Source organism: Osmerus eperlanus, chromosome 12, assembly GCF_963692335.1.
Source record: "Osmerus eperlanus chromosome 12, fOsmEpe2.1, whole genome shotgun sequence".
In the NCBI taxonomy this organism is placed as follows: domain Eukaryota; kingdom Metazoa; phylum Chordata; class Actinopteri; order Osmeriformes; family Osmeridae; genus Osmerus; species Osmerus eperlanus.
Window position 1 is genome coordinate 15,789,802 of NC_085029.1, and position 17,553 is coordinate 15,807,354.

The 17,553-nt window shown below is 50.7% G+C and overlaps 1 protein-coding gene across 1 annotated transcript in view; it reads right to left on the minus strand.

Moving 5' to 3' along the window:
* The window catches only part of ntn2 (netrin 2), a 45,350-nt gene extending 28,996 nt beyond the window's left edge, over window positions 1–16,354 (minus strand). Inside the window, exons 1-2 of the mRNA XM_062475209.1 lie at window positions 16,105–16,354; window positions 4,240–5,433 (exon numbers count right to left, since the gene is read on the minus strand). Of these exons, the coding sequence (XP_062331193.1) occupies window positions 4,240–5,293 (1,054 nt within the window). The 5' untranslated portion in view covers window positions 5,294–5,433; window positions 16,105–16,354. The remainder of the gene's footprint in view (window positions 1–4,239; window positions 5,434–16,104) is intronic.
* Between the last annotated feature and the right edge of the window lie 1,199 nt (window positions 16,355–17,553).

The following is a 17,553-nucleotide window of genomic DNA, read 5'->3' on the forward strand; positions in this document are numbered from 1 at the left end:
CCTGGCCTGGCCTGGCCTCCCTCTGCTAATGAGGGGGACTGCAGCTGATGGGGGGGGGGGGGGGGGGCAGCAGGCTGGCAGGCAGAGGAGCCACTCGGAGAGGGAGGCTCCGGGGCCAAGGCCCCCCCCCCCCCCCCCACTATATGGAGGTGTCGGTGTCACAAGCCTCATCATGGGTGTACCATGATCCGAAGGACCTTGTAATGAGACAGTGAGTTCATCACTTTCTAAGTGTGAGCCAATCGAAACTGTCTTGGACCATGACCTTAGACCCCTCTAACGTCTCTGCTCTGTTGCCATGACAGTTCCTCAGGTCCCTAGCAACGCAGGAAAACTTCCGTCACTACCAGTAACCTTCCCAACGTTTCTAATGGCCTGTTGTTGCCACATTCTTCTGGCTCGAACAAAGTTGATGTGCGGGAAATCATAGCTTTTTTTCCCCCCCTCTTCCTCAACAAAAACAGACCTGTTCCTTTACGGGCTTCTTTTTCAAACTCTTCAAGCTGGGCTTTGTAAACCCGAGTCTGTGGGCAGGATTCATGGCTGCGTTCAGGGGAGCGTGTGTGTGCTGGTTTGTGTCTGCACACAGATCCTAGGCTGCCAAAAGCCTAGACAGTAATCTCGGCGTGGCGCACGTCAAACATTAGCAGAGACCAGTGAACAATCACACAGTCCCCGAGGAGACAGCACACGCTCGCAGAACCGCACAAAGACTCAACTGACATCAGGAGACAAAAGAGCCCTTTAAGCCTTCTGGTTTAATGCCGAGGTTGGAGGCGAGGATTGAGAAACACGTGAAGGGCTGCTGAATCCAATGTAACTTTTTGCCTGCATGGAGATTATTTTTCACCCCGTGTTTATTTAAAATGATCTGATTCGTTTCGTAGAATGTGATGCTATATTTAGAGGGCAGTCTCCTTCAGAAGAGACGGGCAGAAGGGGTTAGGATTGGTGATATGGTCCACTTGGTTTTGACCAACTCTCCACATCCCCCCCCCCCCTTCTCTCCCCCCCGCCCAGCCCCCCAGGGGTGTCTACCCGTCAGTTTAACCTTGTCATCACCCCTCACAGGATCATGACCTCAGCCAGCCCCCCTAACCCCACCCGGCCCTCGGCCAGACGCCCAGGGGCTCAGAGGGGGGCTACGGTGACACCTGAGGGACATTCGCTCAGACACGACATGCTGGTCTCACACCCTTGCCCAGTCTAAACACACACACACACACACACACTCCTCAGCTGCACCTCAGACTGAGCCTGACACTGCAATCGCTGCAGGCCTCACTGCCCAGGCCACAGCCTACCCTCCGCTGAACCAGGAACACAGAGAGAGCACTGCCCAGGCCACGGCCTACCCTCCGCTTAACCGGGATCACAGAGAGAGAGAGGGACAGGTGTACAGAGTGAAAGGGAAAGAGAGAGAGAGAGAGAAAATAAGTGTGAGTGAGAGAGAGAGAGAGAGATAGAGAGAGAAAAAACTGGGGGGAACCCGTCAAAGAGAGGCGACATTTGGAAAGTGAGCTTCAGTGTGCCTGTGGGATGCTTTTCACCGTCCCTCCAGCTCACTGTGAGGAGGCGTGAGGTACTGAGCCGTAAAGCTCCTTCTGGAAGAAGGAACCAGGAAGGGAGGAAGTCCTGAGCCTGGCCTGTCAGGGTCTGCGATCAGGTAATAGCATGCGACGCAGACTGGATTTTTACCGCCTTGTATCAGCTCTGCGATGAGGTCATCAGTGTTGGCCGGCGCAGGCCTGCTGGTCAGGACTGACGGACAGAAGGGGCCTGGTAGGGCCACGAGGACCGAGCTACGGGAAGTGGGCGGAAGGTTTCCCCAACTACAGGAGGACGCAGCACAGAGGGAGGGTGTGGAGGGGAGCAGAGATAAAGAGAGGGAGAGAGAAAGAGACCCAGAGAACAGAGAAGATGGGAGGGGGGAGTGAGGGCGATGAGGGTGACAACGTGAGGGGGTGACGGTGAGGGGCAGGGTGAAATATAGGGGATCGAATCACGAACAAGAGTGGAAGTTCAGAGACGCAGGGTCTGAGAATGAGAGGGGTCGGTGTGTGTGTGTACTGTACTGTGTGTGTGTCAGGATGTGTGTGTGTGTGTCAGGATGTGTGTGTGTGTGCAAGGTGGGATCAGGGGACCCAGTAGAAGCACAGGAACAGAGCAGCTCGTTGGCCAGAGCTGCAGCCGCCCCGCTCTGGACCGCAGGCCCTGTCACTCTCCCTCCTCAATAAGCAGGTCTGGCACTGCTCAATGCTAAACATGGTTTCAGGCCAGCACGCTGGCAATTACAACATGTTAGAAAAATATACGCTGTTTTTCAATGTCCTACTCCAGGTTTTTTCCCCCTTATTCGCTTGTAATTTTATTTTGTTACAGGGAAAGGTGAAAAGGGGAACAGGGGCTTCCAATACGGGGTTATTTTCCTATGGCAACACATTTTTATGACAGGCAAAATGACCAGAATTTGGTTCCGCCTATTCCAGGTATTTAAAAAAAAACAAAAAACCTTTTGATTAAGTGTACCACCAGCAAAACTGGCACAGCACTGTACTGTAGGAGTAAAAAATAAATGCTGGTTTATTTATTGGGAAATAACATTCCTTTAAAACCTTATAAAACCCCCATGAAAGAAATGTATCAGTTCAATATCATATATCAAAACAATGTTCACTTTATCACACAAGACTAATAATCCATTCCAAAGATAATCCCTTAACATCAACAAGAAGTCACTGAAATTGCTGTAATTTTAATTTGGCACGTTTTCAGAGTCTGTGTGGATGTTTTATTTTTTTACTTTTTCTGTAGTACACATCTTGAGGTAAAGGCAATCACTGCCAAACGACATTCTTGGATGACTTCGCCTTAGCGGTGTGCCAACGTCTGCAACATTTGTCATCCGCTGTTTAGACTTGTCCGTGAGGGGGTGGTTTAGTTTGTCTTCGCCAGGCTCGGCCCAGAAAACATCTCTTTAAATGAAGGAAGAGATCCTGTTCATTACGTTGTAATGAAGACAAATTCTCAAATCCCTCTGTTAGATTTCAGGGTCAAGTCTTTGGGGATGTATGCGGTTTGGTTTCTTGTTAGCTACCATCATACTTAATCTATATAGCCCAACTACCAAACCATGTTAGAATCTAAAATACTATTGTTGTGTTGCCTTGGAGTCATGGCAACGTGCATACCCGGCCTTCTAACCTCCATACAAAGTTCACGATTCACACTCTCCATTTTTCTGTCAATGAATATTAAAACAATACGAGCATACAGAAGGAGCATACCATGTATTCTGTAGAAAGCAGAAGGTGTGTCTTTGTGTGAAAAATACGCATAAAAACATCTTTAGAAGTATGTGTGGAGATACTTCAGAACACCAATTATTATTAATTCAAATCTTACGTGCCTGCACGTAATTTTCGAAACCTTGCTTCGCCACTGGAGAAAAAGTCTGGGCCTCTTCTCGCCTCACAGGCCCATATGACTGCTACGCTTCGAGGCTCCATCCCTCACATTCCCTCATTAGGGATTCTGAGACGCATTGAGGAGCTTGTCACTCTGCCATAGAATATCTCCTTCATTCATGAGGAAAGCAGGAGGTGGAGTGGGAGAGGGAGGGAGGGTGAGAGGGAGGGAGGGAGGGTGAGAGGAAGGGAGGGAGGGTGAGAAGGAGGGAGAGAGGGAGGGTGGGTGAGAGGGAGGGAGGGAGGGATGGAGGGAGGGTGAGAGGGAGAGAGGGAGGGGGGGCGGGAGAGAGGGAGGGTGGCCCAGACAGAGAGATCGACCAGAATAAACCCTGCTCTCAGTCACAGGGAATTAGCATGGTCTTTTCATGGTGGCCATTGAACTAAGGAACAGACCAGACCGTGGAATGATACTTCTATGATAAGACGGTTGTTATTATTCATCCGTATAATCCTCAATGTTCTATACAGCTGCTCCGAGACCTGAAACTCTGACGAAAAAGCGATTCAACAAAAAATGAGTTACGCTAACCGTAAAAGTAATACGGTCCACCTTCACAAAAAGGCCCTTCTGTCTAGATTGCTGTATCGCTGCATAAGCAAGACAGGCTGGTACAGTGTCAACTGCAGTGGGATAGAATGGACCCTCAGTCAAAGCCAATTGAGGGTGCTGGGTTAGTGGGGGTGGTGGTTGGGGGGGGGTCAGTTTGTGTGTGTGTCTGTGTGTGTGTCTGTGTATGTGTGTGTGTGTGTGGAGGGGGGTGAGACTTACGCAGACACTCGTTGGCCTCGCGCGCGCTGGCGCGTTGCCAGGGCCGGTCGTAGTGGAAAGGCTTGCAGCGGTCGCACTCCGGGCCCTCCGTGTTGTGCTTGCAGTCACACACCAGCTTCCCCTCCTTGTCCTTCAGACAGCGGGAGGCGTGGTCATTACACTTGCAGCGCCCGCCCACCTGGAAGTCGCCCACCGCGTAGAAGTATGCCGGCAGCGCCGCCGACACCGACAGGGGGTCCTCGTCACGGCCGGCCCCCGCCCCTCCTCCCGCCCCCAGACCCAGCTCTCTGGGCAGCTGCGGGCGGCTGAACACCACCCGGATGTCTGTGACTGTCACCCAGTCCTGCAGGACGGGGCTGTTGTCAAAGTCCTTCCCGGAGGGTCGTCCGTCCAGGGTGCTGAAGGCGATGAGCCCCCCGGAGAGGGGGTAGAGGTCGGTGTGGCCGTCGGTGCACAGGGCCTCCTGCTCGTTCTGCTTGGTGATGGCCGCCTTGTTGGGCCGGCTGTACATGCGCCGGCACTGGGAGGAGTAGAACTGGTACGGCGTCCAGCTCTTGCCGTAGTCCATGCTCTTGTAGATGGCGAGCGACTCGGGCCGCGGCGAGCAGAACTGCAGGCTGACGTAGGTGATCTCGAACTTTTTGCCCAGCGAGAGGGTGAGGGTGACGTTGTGCGGCGAGGCGTGCAGGTTCTCCGACTGCCAGCAGGTGAGGTTGTGGGCGGAGTTGAGGTCGGTCAGGTAGGACGGCGGGTGGTGGCGGCGGGGGTCGGCCGCGTCGCAGACGTGGCAGGTGCGGACGGATGGCCGCTCGTCGCTGCGCTCCACCACGCTGCAGGAGCGCGAGGGCGGGCGCCCGCACACGCTGGACACGCCCACCTCCTTGGCGAAGGCGGCGTTGATGAACTCGGGGATGCAGCGGCGGGCTGCGCCCGTGTCGTCGTAGCAGGGGTCCGGGGGGGTCTGCTGCCCCACAAAGGGATTGGTCCCACCGAGCGGGGAGGCGGAGCTTGTCAGGAGGCACAGCCCCAACAGCCACCTCCAGGCTTCCCTCATCCTGACGTGTGTGTGTGTGTGTGCTGTGTGTGTGCTGTGTGTGTGCTGTGTGTGTGCTGTGTGTGTGTTGTGTGTGTGTGTGCCCACAAATGGAAGTACAGTGCCCAAGCACAAAGAGCTTTCCTTCAGAATGGCCTCTCCTGTGTGGGTGAGAGAGAAAGGGATAGGGGAGAGAAAGAAAGAAATGCAAACATATTAATATCACAGTGCAACAGACATGGCAATAAAACGAGCAATGTCATTATCTGATCTAGCAAACCATTATAATTTCATATCCTGAAATATTTATTTTCCCTTCAGGACCATAGAAGGATTGTTTATAATGAAGCGTTTTCATGAACTACAACATGCAATGGAGTGTAGCAGGCTGGAGAGGCACTGCAAGAGAGAGAAACCATATATAGAGGGACATCAGCATGTCCAAACGACTGCATCCTGAATGAAAACATCGCCTTCTTTCACCCCTGACAGGTCTGGCCGACGTGAGGATAGTGACGCGGGCCAAGAGATCATCTGCACACGCTCTCAGCCAACCACCACTCCGACGGCAATAATTTTTTCTCGTGGACCTTTCGAACTGCCACAGATGGGCTAGCTACTTGCCGCGGTTTGGCTGGAGGGGCAAGAGAAGGGAGGTGGATTGAGTTACACATTTGACTACGCTGGAAAATTGTGTTCCATGTAGAAATCGTATCCATGAGTCTACTAAGAAAGGACCCATAGGTACAGACCAGCATGCTCAAAACACTCCGAGAGAGTGAGAGCGACAACATGACAAATGGAGAAAGGAAGATGTGGGAGAGGAATAAAGATGGGAGGGAGAGGGAGAGAGGGAGAGGAAATGTGAATGCCCTGGGGCTTTTCCTTCCCTAATCCCTCCTCACTGTCGTGGGTGTCAAGCAGAGAGAGACCCTGTCTGAACCAAGGTCAGGACGGCGCATCGACCCGATTCGCCAAGAAATGTATTAAGCTACGATGAATCGCACCTCTCCTCCTCTGCCCTTGCACTCCCCTGCTCCGCCACTCCTCCCCCCCTTTAGGAGAACAAAAGACTGTCTCTACTGAGTCCACTCTGGTCGGCAAAGGAGGCAGAGGGGCCGAGTTAAAAGGAGTCTGAAAGTTTTGTTCTTTTCCTTCAAGAGGGTCCAAAGCCAGCGACTCTTGGAATTCAGGAGAAAGAACAGTGAGATGCGATAAATAGAGCCCCTCTTCTCAAGAGCGTAAGCCCCGGGCATCTGGTCTCTCAAAGAAGGGTGTGGGTGTTAAAGAAGAAGGAGAATGATGGAGACGGAGAGAGAGAGACAGGGACGAGAGAGTATTATAAATATAACATGCATGAAATAAGGGGAAAAGGGAGTACGCCCCCTGCCAGAATAGATAGGGACACTGATCAATAACAAGTGTCGGAGCAGAAACAGGAGGGGGAGTAAAATGAGTGCGGGAGGGAGGGTGGGAGGAAGGGAGTGAGAAAGAGAGGAAGGGAGTAATTGAGGGAGTTCATCAGTGCAGGCACTCCATCAGAGCTTGGCTCTGCCGCAGTAGGTCCAGATGCCCACAGGAGGAGGAGCCTGCTGGTGGAATTAGCAACTAATTAGCATCCAGAACCCGGCCTATGTAAGCACTGTGCCACTTAGAAGGGAAGGGGGGGGTGACAGGGATGGAAAAGAAATGCTGGGGACGATGGGGGCGAACGAGGAGGAAAGACGTGCAGGAAAGAGATGGAATGGAAAAGCAGGTCGAGGTCAGGGGAAGAGAGAGGGGAGTTTTGTGGAAGCTAAGAGAGATGGAGGAGAAACAAAATGTTGGACAGGAATCAAGTCCCCAAAATAAAAGGTAGAGAAGGGAGGGATGCTGGCATGCCAGATGGAGATTGAAAAAGAGAGGGGGATGACGGTGATGAAGCAAAAGGGAGAGCGAGAGAGGACAGAGATGGAGCGAACGAGAGCCGGGGAGAGCGGCAAAGTGACAGAGATGGAAGGAGGGAGCTGGGGAGGGAGGGAAGACGGGGGAGACAGATTAAGGTGGAGGACGAAGGCAAGCGGTCTGTGGCGGGCGCTGGATGACTAAATATGGTGCGGTCCGTGCAGCTTGGACTGCTGGGAGATTTGTCTGGAGGTCTGGAGCTGTCAAGTGTGCTGGCAGAGACAGAACAGTGACACGCTGTTTTTAATCTACCACTACTATCCCCCCCCCCCCCCCCCACCCCCCCGACAGGCACACAGCAACTTAGCAGAAGCAAGCTACCGATAATAGCAGAAGCTAGCAACATGCTAAGCTCACCAAACAACCAGTTTGGCTCCGCGCTGTGTGGAAACTTAAGCGACTGACACTGCACATTTAAAGATAAATGTGAGCCAGTTCCACATAATTCTCTGCCAAGTTGTCAGCTGAGAAATGTAACTCCCTGACCCCTGTTCTCCTCCGCACGTTTAGAGTTTCACACAGAGACGTCTTTAGCCCTCACCATCACAGACAGCGTTTTTAACAAGCCGCAAGTTCCCCTCAACGGAGGCAGACACTGTCTCTCATTAACTGTGGTTGAAGTAGCAACAGCTGTGTGAATGTCTGGCTGTCGGTGAAGAGGACAAGGGGGATACCACACTGAAACGCTAAGCTAGCTAGCTAGCTAGCACTGAGCACTGGGCTACTGAAGAGAGGGGGCAAAGGCCTGGTTGACATCCAAACTTAAAGATAACAATAGTTTGGGTCAAGAATTGAAACTAAATACTACAACACATTTAAAAAGTCCTAATGAGCCAAACCACTGGCCCTGTAATTATAACTGTAGCCATAGTATGTTATGTCATTAGAACTGCAGCAACCAATACTTAAAGCATTGTACTTAAATTAATCAATTCTTTCTTTTTAGCATTCCTGCGTGATTTAATGACCAGGGGAATGTTCTATTGCTGACAACACGGTTCACTAGCAGCAAACCCTTGTTGGCGAGACTAGCGCAGTGTCTGAGTTGATGCATGAATATGGGGCATGCTATATGGGAAGAAATTACAAGCCACCCGTGTTAAGCAACTCGCATGGAAGGTTGTGCAGTGCCTGAAGGGTGTAAGCTATTAATGTGATTGGAACTGATCCAGAGGGGGCTATGAACGATTGACAGGATAATTAGCGAAGGTGGGAAATAGAGTGAGGAGACGGACGGGAGGGGTAAGAGAAGGAGAGAGAGAAAGAGAGAGAGAGCAGAGAGGGAGAGAGACAGACAGAGGGAGAAGGCATTTGAGAGATTAGTGATGAACTGTAAGATGGAGAGAGCAGAAGACAGACAAAATGACAGCTATTGCGACAAGAAGAAGAGGTAGTGAGCGAGAAAGAAAGAGAGAAAGAGAGAGAGAGAGAAAGAGATGGGGCAGCAAAGAAGGGTGGTCCTAAGCAAGACATTCCAGGGATCGTTTTTTCAGCTTCTCCCTGTCAACAGGAGATCATCCCATGTTGAGTTGTGTCTCTTTCATGCGTCAGCTCCTCTGTCAGAGTCCACAGATTAGGAAAACAGGAGGTGCAGAGAGGCTTTATTTCGCTTGGGCGTGGGCACACAGGGGAGGGGGACAACCAAGGGGACAGCCGAGCCTGCTTGGACCCCAGTCGGAGCCTCCAATGTTGGGGCAGAGGGCTGGGGAGTTAGCCCCCCACACCCCGGATCTGAGCGCAGCTCCCTGGGGCTACCTCCGTCGGATGACCCTGAGCGGGGGCAGGGTCCTGGCTCTCTCTGGCCCCCCGGGTCGGCTGTATAGTTATCCCTGGGGGGGGTGATTAGCCACTGGGACTGAAAGTGTGAAGGACTTTTTAATCGGTTAACAAGAGGGTGAATTCTCTCCTAATTACACGAGTGAATCGGAGCCCTGTAGACAAAGTGAGAGTGGACTCATAAATGTCCCCCTACTACCAAATACAGGCCTACTGAATAAACACACACACTCAGATATACACACAGTCGTACATTCATGTATACGCACACTCACATACATGTGCACACACTCACATGATGGATAAATAAACATGACAGGATCAATCGACATGACTGACAGTCCTCAAGTAATAACCCCCGACCAAGCGTCATGACGATGGCTTTGCTGGGGTGAGTGGGATCAGAGTACCCCTCTGGTGTTCATTATAGCAGAGGGGGAGGGGGGTGTGGAGTGGGGGAGGGGTGGGGTGGGGAGGGGTATGGAGGGGATAGGTGGGGGCATGAAAGGGTCAACTCCCACAGCTGAGGGTGTCATTAGCAAGGGGATCACTGACAAATTCATAAAGCCTGTTCAAGGCTGCTTTGAGTTATGTCTGTGTGTGCGCGTGTATGAGTGGGGGAAAAGACCGAGAATTTGAAGAAAAATATATTTGTTCAAAAACTGGAACCTCTACAACACAAATCCCATGAGCTTCAAGCACATCTACTAGTATTCAGTGCCTGTATCACTGTGAGTGCCTAGGTTACAAGCTCTACTGACCACAGTCTCAACCATAGACTGTCACCACCATTATCACAACACACCTCTAGCGTCTCAGAGTAAGATGGACATCTTCCTCTCCTTATCGTCGTTCTGATGGAGATGAAGAGAGAGACAGAGAGGAGCAGGAACAACCTTAAGGACAGAGAGAGAAAAAGAAAGATGGAGAGAGAGAGGGAGAGAGAGAGGGAGAGAGAGAGGGAGAGAGAAAGGGAGAGAGAGAGGGAGAGAGAGGGAGAGAGAGAGGGAGAGAGAGAGAACGCCCAGTGGAGGAATGTAACTGCTGCAGCCCTGATCGCTCAGCTAAAGCCCTGAGCCCGGCGGTTATTAAAACAACAGAACCTAATCCAGAACCAAGCAGAGACGAGAACCAAACCGGGTAGAACCGTGGGTCATAGCCGTTCTCATAGACACAGGAAGCTGCCCTAAGCCAGGGTTCTCTGGTCTGTGTATACACACCCGACTACAAAGGCTCGCCAGGCTGCTGACGGCACACGTTCTTGGGGTATTTTCTTGTAATGAGGTGTTTTTAGAAGTTCCCAGTGTTTGGTCTGCAGGCAGGAGGTTTGGAAGGAGAGAAGGCTTTGGTGATTTGAGGCTGCGCTATGCTTTTTCTTTGTGAAACAGCCACAACGTCACAAAGCAGGGTCACGGTTAGGTTACGTGGTTTGATGAAGACTGACAGGAGGCCAGGAGGCCCATCGGTGAGACAGGCAGATGGACAGGTGGACAGGGGCTGTTGCAGGGGCTGCATAGAAACATCCAGCATTAAGTAAGTTCACGATCAACAATATCTCGCCTAATCCTCGGATGTCATCAGGTGGATCCTAGGTAGCATACACGATGCTACCTAGGTTTCCATTTGACCACAGTGTGGCTGGTTCAGTACCATGGAGAGATCCCCAAGGCCTGACCTCCTCCATGACTTACCCAGCACACCCCCTGCCCACCAGCCAGCACACCCCCTGCCCACCAACCAGCACACCCCCTGCCCACCAGCCAGCACACCCCCTGCCCACCAGCCAGCACACCCCCTGCCCACCAGCCAGCACACCCCCTGCCCACCAGCCAGCACACCCCCTGCCCACCAGCCAGCACACCCCCTGCCCACTAGCCAGCACACCCCCTGCCCACCAGCCAGCACACCCCCTGCCCACCAGCCAGCACACCCCCTGCCCACCAGCCAGCACACCCCCTGCCCACCAGCCAGCACACCCCCTGCCCACCAACCAGCACAGCCCCTGCCCACCAGCCAGCACACCCCCTGCCCACCAGCCAGCACACCCCCTGCCCACCAGCCAGCACACCCCCTGCCCACAGGCCAGCACACCCCCTGCCCACCAGCCAGCACACCCCCTGCCCACCAGCCAGCACACCCCCTGCCCACCAGCCAGGCCGGAGCCTTCTGTCAGTCTCTGAAGCAGGCTCCATGCGGAGAAAACGAGGAAGGGGGAAACATGCATGTGGGGCACAGAAGACAAGCACAGAGAAAGAATCTCAGCGAATGTACGTTTCTGATTTAGCTTCAGTCCCTTTTCCGTGGATGAAGATTCGACCATTCTTCGATGGTTCAAAATCTAAGATATCTTTCATTCACCATGAGAGGCTTAGAATGAAAGTATGTCCGACTATAGTTCTGCGACCCGCATACCTTTCAAATGAAAAACTTTCTACGCGCGCGTCATTGGAACTTAATGAGAAGAACCAAGCCCGTTCTCGGAACCGCCCTTACGGGCTTCGGCGGAGAACATTTACAGCTTCCTGTGCGTCAAGCTGCGATCCGCTTTGATAGAAAACAAATATTTCCCCCCACATGTGCTCTCAAGATGGGTGGAGGATGACACCCACAGCCAGGAGGGCTAAAGCAGACCTTCCGGAGACTTCCTCTGAGATCAGGACGGGTGCTGAGCTCGGCCCAGCAGGAAGGCAGAGCTGGCAGCCTAGCTCTGCCTAGCTCCCCTGCTGCTGCGATGCTGACAGCAGGATCTGGACAACCCAACATCCCTGCTGCACCTGTGGACTCTCAGACCTACAGGACCTGAGCGTGTGAGTACAGTAGGTGTGTATCTGCGTGTGTGTGTGTGTGTGTGTAGTTTATGGGGTTTTATGAAGACGTGGGAATGTGCGAGCGTCTAAACTCTTCTGGACCTCCCACAAGGGAGGGGAGAGAAGATGAGTGAGACCACAGTTGAGGACCGTGGGGTCGGGGGAGCCAGGCCTGCTTGGGGGCTCTGGGCTGGGAGGAAGTGGCTGTTGCATGAGGAGAGGGGGCAGGAGAGGGGGTAGGAGAGGGGGCACTGGATGGAGCAGGGGATGGGGGTAGGAGAGGTGGCAGGGGAGGGGGGTAGGAGAGGTGGCAGGAGAGGGGGTAGGAGAGGGGGGTAGGAGAGGGGGCAGGAGAGGGGGGTAGGAGAGGGGGGTAGGAAAGGGGGCAGGAGAGGGGGTAGGAGAGGGGGGTAGGAGAGGGGGTAGGAGAGGGGGTAGGAGAGGGGGGTAGGAGAGGGGGCAGGAGAGGGGGGTAGGAGAGGGGGCTAGGAGAGGGGGCAGGAGAGGGGGTAGGAGAGGGGGGTAGGAGAGGGGGTAGGAGAGGGGGCAGGAGAGGGGGGTAGGAGAGGTGGCAGGAGAGGGGGTAGGAGAGGGGGGTAGGAGAGGGGGCAGGAGAGGGGGGTAGGAGAGGGGGCAGGAGAGGGGGGGAAAGGGGGCACTGGAGGGGAAAGGGTTAGAGGTGTACACTTCTTCAAAGCCTTTTGAAAGCTGGCTGCGGTAGGCAGAGTGGTGGTTTTCCCAAAAAGCCCTTCTGACAGGAAAGCAGAGGGTTTTTTTTTCCATTGCACAAGAAGACTACTTCCCCCTGCAGTCAGAACAGCCCACTTTGAACTCAGGGGGAGAAACCGCAAATTATTTTATTAAGTGTTCAAAATACTCTAGTGCATAAGCTCACCACAACCACACAAACAGTGTTGGAGAACCACATGCGCTCTCCCTCACACTTGCTCGTTTACAAAAACAGACCAAAACATGCACTCGTTCACTCACACGTGGAGACATATCCATTATTAGGGGTGCCAGGTTTAGTGAATCATCAGACACCACCCTTTGCCTTATCCCTCTCGGTTCCCCCTCCTTCTCTCATTCTCTCACTCACCCTCCCTTCCCTCACAGGACTGGGTGATGTCCATTTTCCAGACTGGAGCGCTGCTTGGTAATGGTACACTGCACTTGGTGAGTTACGGTCCGAAGGAGGTGGAGGAAGTGAGAGATAGTGGTAGAGAGGCACAACAGAGAGAGAGACTAATAGGCAGAGTGAGAGAGTGAGAAAAAGAGGCAGATTGTGTTTGCCTCTTCACCCACTTGGGTAAAGGACCTCAGCTCTCCCTGTATCATCCATTTTACAGTAGCAAGCTAGCCCCCCAAGGATAGTAAATAGCTTTCTTGTTGCTCTGTCACCTGCTATTAAGCTGTCCCCGCTCCACTGCCCTCTGTGGCTCCATGCTGACTGGCTGTCCTGGGGGGAGACATGTGGGGGATCTCTGGGGACTCGTTAAAGAAGGGAAGGAGGATCAGAAGGAAAACTTCTCGCTTCAACTGTAGGTTTATGGCAGTGGGCAGATATTGTTGGGACAACGGTCAGGCTTTCACAAAGTTAGTGTCGGCGGCTTAGACAAAAAAACGAAAAAAAAAGCCGAAAGCGAATTCCACAAGAGCGGAAGTGACAGCAACGCAGATATCCAGGCAGCGACCGTTCCAGCAGGCAGCATGGCTGGAGACTGGTCCACATGGCAGAGCTGTCTCTGGGAGGCCCAACCAGACAGGCCCTGTCCACCAGCAGCCAATAAACAACCAGCCATGGGGGGATGGAGTCGTAAAGGATTCAGCTGAGACACCTGAACACACACGTGGTTCAAAGGCGACTTTGTAACTTTGGTTGATAAGAAAGCCTCTGAAGAAGAGCGTGTGTGTGTGTGTGTGTGTGTGTGTGTGTGTGTGTTGTGAGAGAGAGACCTCACACACATTGCCCTGCATCTGGAGAGAATGTGTGCAGCCTTGGCAGGGTACAGGGAGCTTATGTGAAGCCCCAGATCAGCCACAAAGAGAGAGAGACGCCTGAGGCGTCATGCGACCACGTGACCTAAACCGAGGCGTCCAATCAGTATGCACAGATCAGATCCATCAGACAGTCCCTCTCACTGTTTTGTGTGTTCACAGAGGAGAGTGTGGCCTCATCAAACCACTCCATAACATCAGTGTAGAAATGGTGTGTGTGTGTAAGTGTGCCAGAGTATGAGTTACTGTGTGTGTGTGTCAGTTAGAGAAAGTGAGAAAGAGGACCCATTCAAACACCATTAAACATTTCAAGAGAAACATAAGCCTGTAAATGATAATTCAGTGGTTCCAAGTCACCCACTTCAGTAGACAGAGTGAGGAACACCTAGGAATTCTGGGAAGTGTAGTCAGTAATTCTATGACAGTTGTCTGAATTCATTTGAAACAAATGGCAAATGCTGACTAGGACTGGCTAAATGCTCCCCCAATAACCCTCAACACTGAGAGGTCAAAAGGCCCCAATCAGCCCATGTCATTTGTTAAGAATGACAAATGTTTATCTCCGCTAACGACAGCTGCTAGAGTCCAATGAAAACCGAAAAAACAAGAGGGGGAAAAAAGAGGCAGCATTCCTCTCCTCCTGTCAAGCTGTTCAAACCAGAGAAGAAAAATATATTGGATGTGTTGACTTTACTCCTTCAGGTGAACGGAGCCAAGAGTCCTGAGGAATCCTGCCGTTCCGTTCAAAGCAGAGAAAACCATCTGCTTACGTTACGGCAACACACATGCAGACTCCCTCCCTCATGTGCCCACACACATATACACAATCATAGGAATATGCACACATGTACACACACATACTTACACACACACACACACACACACACACACACACACACACACACACACACACGCACACTCACGGGAAAGGAGTTTATAAAAGCTGCTGGAAGTTCCTCTGCATCGCCCTCCCCACCATGGGCTCATCCCTCTACCTGATGCAGCATCACTTGATGAAATCAAGCTGAGTCATTCGCTAAAACAAGGAATCAAGCCTGATGTATTTAGGAAATAACACAGCCCTTCACAAGCCGTCGGAAAGCTATTGGCAAATATTATCACACCGCAGCTGGAACTGTAGAATTACAATAAAAAACATTTCGATACTATACCCTCCCCCTTTCCCAAGTTACAACCTCTTCACGGAGGATTTCCAGCAATTTGCCAAAAGAATACAGATAAGTGGGTCAAGTAGCTAAAGCTCTTTCATCTGTAATACTCGCATGTTTTAAATCAACTGAAGTGTTTCAGATAAGGAATCTATGTGCGGTGAAACTTCGTTAGCGTGCTCGAGTCTGGGCTTGGTGATGAGCTTAGGGTGGAGCTGTCAGTCGAACCGTCTCATTTCACACGTTGGCCTATACAATGTCAAATTAAACTAATCAATGGCTTAATTGTTGTTAAACGAAAGCAAGATCGCACGCTCTGCGTCTGTGAAAACTTCTGGTCGTCTTGACCAGAACTAAGATACATATAAGTCTGAAAGGAGACAAACATAGCATATCCTAATCTCTCTTATACGATGTTTTTTCATAGAATCAAAGTCAAGGGAAAATATTAGAATTGACAAACGCATTGGGAGACTTGGCGTCTACCCCGCCGTTGAATACGGGAACCAAGAAGTGTGTTGCTTAGTTTGGCATCGGCACTTGGCCTAGATGGCGGTGCTATTAAAACACATACAGGCTATAGCCTTCCTCTAGTAACCTATATTAAATCAACCACTTAGCCTGATTTCTCGCTCTTTTCTTCCGACCCACGGGGCAGTTGTAAACTGAGGAGAGTTCACACCGCGCTAGATCTCGCACCCTGCGCGCTTTGATCGCCCACCTGTCCGCTGTGCCCGTCTCATTGCGCCCTGGCGTTTCAGTGAGGGAGCTGGGACAATGCAGACTCAGGCTAAAGTACTGGAGCATATCATTATATGGGTAATGGTAGTAATTATCTTGATGTGAACAAATGGTTACGTGGATATCATAGTCATTTTCTTTCCACGTTATCCTTCTTAATAATAGACCAGCTAATCTGTGCGTAATGGACACAATTTCGACTCAATTGATCATATCCGTAGTTCCCAAAGACAGCCTTGATTACAGTGTATCTTAAGTTTAATTACCAAAAAAACACAAATTGTAGCTAATTCAGGAAGGGAGGAGAGATAACAGACAAACGCACGTGGAAGTGACAATACACATCGTTACAGACAGTAGACTTTAAATGGCGCATGCCAGGCCTTTGAGAACTTACCCAATTGCAGTCTATTCGCGAATGCAACTCTTTATAAACAAGAAGTCCAATGAGCGAAATCCAAAGTAAGAAATGTGTGCATCTGTCAAAAAGGTAAACAGTTTCCAAAATACAACGGACACGTCCCTTCAGTAAAGACAGTTACGCGTTCGGAACATTAAAAGCCAGTCCTATCTAAAGAGAGAAAAATGGGCTACTCAAAAAAGCGACAGTGCGAGGGGACAAAGCACCGAGGTGAGACGCTGCACTCTCGCGCCGTTCAGACCAAGTGAAAATTGTCCAATACATCCATTGGTTGAAGAGCGAGCGCAGGAAAGGATACTCCCCATTAAAATCAATTCCAGATTTTCTCAACCTTCACACAAGAGTGTCTTGGACCACAGTTGCGACCACAGACAGAGCGGTAGAGAGTGAGAGAGAGATTTTTAACAACCAATTTGTTTTAGTCAATCATTATTCCTTGATTGTGTCGAGCAAATGACATGCGAAGAAAAGCAAACACTTTGCTTATCTATATTACTGGTGATGCCAAACGGAAATCTAAACAATGGAAAAACTAAGTTTCCAATTTTACAACTAATCCCTCAGTTGCTTTAGTGACTGTTACTGTGTGAGCTTATTTAAATGAATGCCTGATGGGTTGGTGTTTTCACGGGCAGCCATATGGCGGTCGTAATGAGAACACACAACATTGAACTTGTTGAAACTGAGTTGAAGGGGCTCGAGGGCTAGGAGAAACTAGAGGCAGATGCGATTGTTATAATGTATTAATTATAATAGCCCAACCTCATCTTGGACATATTAGCCGACGCCAAAGCACAAAACAACCGAATACGACATGAGAGCATATTTTGACAGACAAAAATGATTGTAGTTCTAGGTTTGCTTGATGCCTTCAAGCAACTGTTTTACTTCAAGATCACAGTATTGTAATACTATTATACAGTACATTAAAGACGGTGCCTTTTCTATTCCATATAAATTCGTTTTCGTACTGTTTATTGAGTTAACCCGATTAACTCACTAATCTTTAACAAATATCAATGAATTATAAAACCCTTAGGCCTACTCCATCCATTTGCTGTCATTTGTTTGTTTATGGGCTATTTTTGTTGTCTCCATATATTGTGTGCGTAAAAGCCAAATACGGTTGGTTAACGACTCATATTTCTGCATTAATTTTACGACCCTCAACGTGCCTGTCATGTTTGGTTGGCAACCCTCTCAAACCTTTATTTATAGTGGACGCATATTTAGAAGTGTTTTTGCAGGTGTAGCCATCGGCACCCGTGCGGTTTGTTCAAATCCTTAGCGCCTCCTGCCTCCATATTAAGCTGATCAACATTCCTATTGTATTTACTGTACCTTCCACTGGGGGTAACAGCTCCACAACAACTGATTCATTTGTTCCTTATTTATTGGAGAAAAAAAAACGATCTACATATTCAG